Raw genomic sequence first — 4,190 nt, 5'->3', positions numbered from 1 at the left:
ATAGCCATTGTGGGATTTTAAAACAAGACCGTCCGCATGCAAAACAAGCACCATAACCACTAACCTAACAGGTCATATAACATTCTTTCAACAGTGTTACCTGTTGATGCGTTTTCGTACATGTAAATGGTATATTCTTGCTATCCTTCCTTGTGTACTTCTCAATTTAAGATTTCCCATTCTCGATCATATATGAATTGAAAGTACTGAACTTTTTTGAATGTTCATTGGTAGGTAATAAGTAATGGTATGTCACTAACAGGGAAAAAAATAAAATGCATAAACTTTAACAGTAATTAAAATTTATTGATAAATACAACTACATTGAGATGATAAAGTCATTTTATACGTTAAATAACATGCTTTAATTATTTACACCAGACAACATAATAAAACAGGTTTAAGGACTTATTATTTTTAAGATTCCAATGTGCCATATTTATGTAAAGTGTTAAGTTGTTATTGTTATAAGGAACCTATGTTACCTCCCTAAAAGGAGTCTTTGAAATGAATGACTGGTCCGAAATCTTTGTGTAAGAGCTAAAAATTTCATCCTTGTGATACGTTGGACTTTTATACTGTCACACGTTTCCACAATATCTTGTTATTCTGCAACTATGCAGTTCTTGTAAAATAATAATTTGCATGACTTTTATAACTATGAAGACTATCACTTTGGCGAGGTCGCTTGATTACTGATGGAAATTTTCTCGCCCACACTTATACTAATCACACTTTTCTGGCAGTGGTTCAAAGCATTTATCATGAATGTTTTTACGGTAAGAATATGTAATGTCATTTAAGAATATATAGCAGTGAGAGAAATTGATGTTAATGAGACTGTTAAAGTGATGTATCATTTTAGTCAAGTGACACATTAAAAACCTTTATTTTACTACTTTGATTCATTCCAACAAATAATTTCTTCGTATTCTGGCAGTATGCAATACTTGTTGGTGTATCTATGCCATGACTTTTATCTAGTATTTTCACTTTGGTGAGATAATGTGATAATTGATGGACATTGTTTGAGTCATAACCACACACATAAACTGATCCATATTCATCAACAGCAAGTTGATGAGGAGCTTTCAATTGATCATCTATGTAAATGGCTGCCACCTCCCCATCAAAAGTCAGACAGGTCACAGTGTGTCTTCTCATATCAGAAACATATATCATAGTATTGTCAGGACTAACAATCAAGTAATAAGGCTTGATAAACAGATCCCAGCCATTGTCATCTAAAGCAAATAATTTCACTTTTATACCTGATATACTTAAAATCTTAATACAACCTGTAAACCCGTTGAAATATGAAACAACAAAATGGTTATTACTGTAAGCAATATCAAAACAACGACCATGTCCTGGTATGTCAGTGGTATCTAAAACTTCCATATCATCTGAGAATGTTATTTGTCTGATCTTTCCTTCATTTGGGAATGTTACAGCAATTTTATAATCTGACACTTTTGTTACTCCCCATGGTTTGCTGTTAAGTTTTATTTCTTTGATATATTCTGCATTTGACTTTCCAAGTGGTATTATGATTAGACTACACCTATCATAATCTAGCGCGAGAAGTGTATGTTCAGATAGCAAAGAAGTTATTTTTTTAAACTTGTGATTGATATCAAAATTAAAAGCAAGTTTTCTTTCTACAGCTGATACATGGACTTCATCAAATGAGAAAAACCATGTTTGATCATCTAGAGAGTTTAATGTTGTTTGGTCCTCTACTGATTGTTTCGTTTGTTGAATGTCAGATTTCCTAAGATTGTAGCGTTGTATGTAGGAATGTTGAATTTGGTAAGTGGTAGCTTGAATTTGGTTACACATTTGTTTCGCTAATTTCAGTTTTATAAATAGTTTACAGTTTTGACCTAGTTTCTGAGCCTGTTCTAGGTCACCATTGATAGCCTTCAAATTTCCAACCAAGTTCAAATATTCCAACTGTAGTTCTTTAAAGTTTATGTTTGTGTTAACAACTTCTTCTTTTATATCTTTTTCAGCTTTTGTTACTTTTTCTTCAAACTTTCTTTCCTTTTCAGATATCTTTTGAATTAGTTCTGACCTTTCTTTCTTCAACCTGGCAACAGTCTCTTCCATTTTCTTATCAAAATCATCAATAAGCTCTTGATGATGTTGCTTATAAGTTGCTATCAGTTTGTTGCTATGCTCTTTACATGTTTCAGTTGCATTTTCCTCTTGTTTCATAATCACTTCGCGTTTTGCATCCAACAGCTTTTCTGTGTCTTTTATATTCATTGACACTTGATCCATGATTTTTCTTAGATTTATAAGCTCATCACTCTTTTGTATGTCTGAAGCAAGCGTTGGTAAATGGTTAACATCACTACAGTTGACATGCTCATTATCCTTGCATTCTTGGCATGCTTCTTTAATACATTCAGAGCAGTACAACTTGATCAGTTGTCCAGGGTGAGTGGAACATTTCTCAAAATAAAAATCCTGTGGCATACTGTTACTGTCTTGGAGTTTGTGAGTTTTAAATTGTCTCTTATGATATCTTTGACAGGTCACACATAAATAATCCAAACAATCTACACAGAAAGCTACAGCTGTAGCATAACCATCACCATGTCTGTCACATTCCTCACAATACATTTCTTTAATTTCATCAGAGTCTTGTGTAAGTGATCTACTGACATTAGTAGCCATTTTAGTACCTTCCTTCTTGTCTTAATAATTAAATCTCTGTTGCTTTATAGCCTTTTACTTTATTAAAGTCATATAATAAAAAAACATCATTATCATTAAATGCTATTATTGAAGATTATAAAGCATGTATGTCATAAACTGGTTACATTAATAGGTATTTCAACAATGTTTTAAGTAGGCTGGTTAAGACAGCCAGGTAGATCATTTTTGTTGAGAATCTTTTACATAACATGTAGTGTGATAGCTGGACGTATGAAGGATCAAAGTTTTATTTAATTTTGTCATATGATAGTTTGATAAATCTCTATGTGTTTTGATAATGTTTGAAAATTAAAATATGTGCTCTTGTTGTTTATTAGAGGTCAGATTATGTATGTTATGAGGTCATACATCTACTGTAAACTTTTTAACATTAAGGAAAGAGTTCTACTATTTCTGTAATAAAATTCTTCGTGTAACAATATGGCAAGGTGTGTTTAAATGATGAGAAATCATATTATAACAAATGTATCTTTGAAACTCATATTACTTAGGTCTTTTTATTAAATAATGATGTGTTACTTTAATTCTAATAAATTATTTTTTAAAACAGAAAAATACAAAAGAAGAAAATAAGATTTATATATTATGATTATATATCTGTTTTATATCACTTTATGCAAGGAATACGAGGAATATTTATTATATGTTTATAATAAACATTATTAGTCCAACCACTAATTAGTACAACCAATAATTCAGTTTGTCCAACTCAAACAATCCTGGACGCCAAATTTAACATATTAAACCAACGTTCTTACTGATTTGCTATACAAAGAAAATAAAACCTTAAAAAAAGTATATCATAATAATATATTATGATTAAGTTAATATCTTTATATTTCTGTTACTGTAAATTTGTTTGTATGCCCTTTATCACATAAAATTGGGCCAAGAGTGAGATAATCAAAGTGGAGCTATTTTAATTTCTGTGTTGTCATTGTGCAAAAACTTAAATGTAGCCTATCATTTAAACAGTTTATTATTCAAACAGTTCAGAATACTTACTAATCATGACCAGTGACAGTTGTTTTTCAAGGGACATAATTAAGAAACCTTTATTTTTAATCCCCTGTCCGCTCCACTACTTTTAAAATATTAATTTACAATCTTTATAATACGGCAATGTGCAGAGCGCACTAATTTGGTTAATACCCATAAGGTTAAGGTCACACTTAAAGGTTAAATGTTAAAAAGTCTTCATTTTAATAATAAAAGGTCTACATTTCATGTCCGCCTTTAACTTTTAAACAGCTGATTTTTTTTAATAACTTGGCAGAAGTGATCACCAGAGTAATACAATATGCAGAGCGCAATAATTGCGTTAATATCTACAAGGTCAAGGTCACACTCAAAGGTCAAATGTTAAAAAGTCTTTATTTCATAATAAAAAGTCCACATTTCGTGTCCTTTTAAACCCCTGCATTTTTTTTAATAACTTGTCACAACTGATTACCATTATAAGA

The 4,190-nt window shown here is 30.8% G+C and overlaps 1 protein-coding gene across 1 annotated transcript; it reads right to left on the bottom strand.

Moving 5' to 3' along the window:
- Positions 1-383: 383 nt before the first annotated feature.
- On the bottom strand, positions 384-2,818 carry LOC132720056 (uncharacterized). The gene has a single exon (XM_060704042.1). It carries the CDS (start codon positions 2,683-2,685, stop codon positions 862-864), a length of 1,824 nt encoding a protein of 607 aa, XP_060560025.1. The 5' UTR covers positions 2,686-2,818; the 3' UTR covers positions 384-861.
- Positions 2,819-4,190: the final 1,372 nt, after the last annotated feature.

Source organism: Ruditapes philippinarum, unplaced genomic scaffold (genome assembly GCF_026571515.1).
Source record: "Ruditapes philippinarum isolate M1 unplaced genomic scaffold, ASM2657151v2 ctg4397_1_1_1_1, whole genome shotgun sequence".
In the NCBI taxonomy this organism is placed as follows: domain Eukaryota; kingdom Metazoa; phylum Mollusca; class Bivalvia; order Venerida; family Veneridae; genus Ruditapes; species Ruditapes philippinarum.
Note: the sequence above shows the minus strand (reverse complement) of the source record. Positions and strands in the feature narration are given on the sequence as shown.

Bases quoted from the DNA above. Each gene is read 5' to 3' on its own strand.
- LOC132720056 (XM_060704042.1), bottom strand. From the start codon at position 2,685: ATGGCTACTAATGTCAGTAGATCACTTACACAAGACTCTGATGAAATT.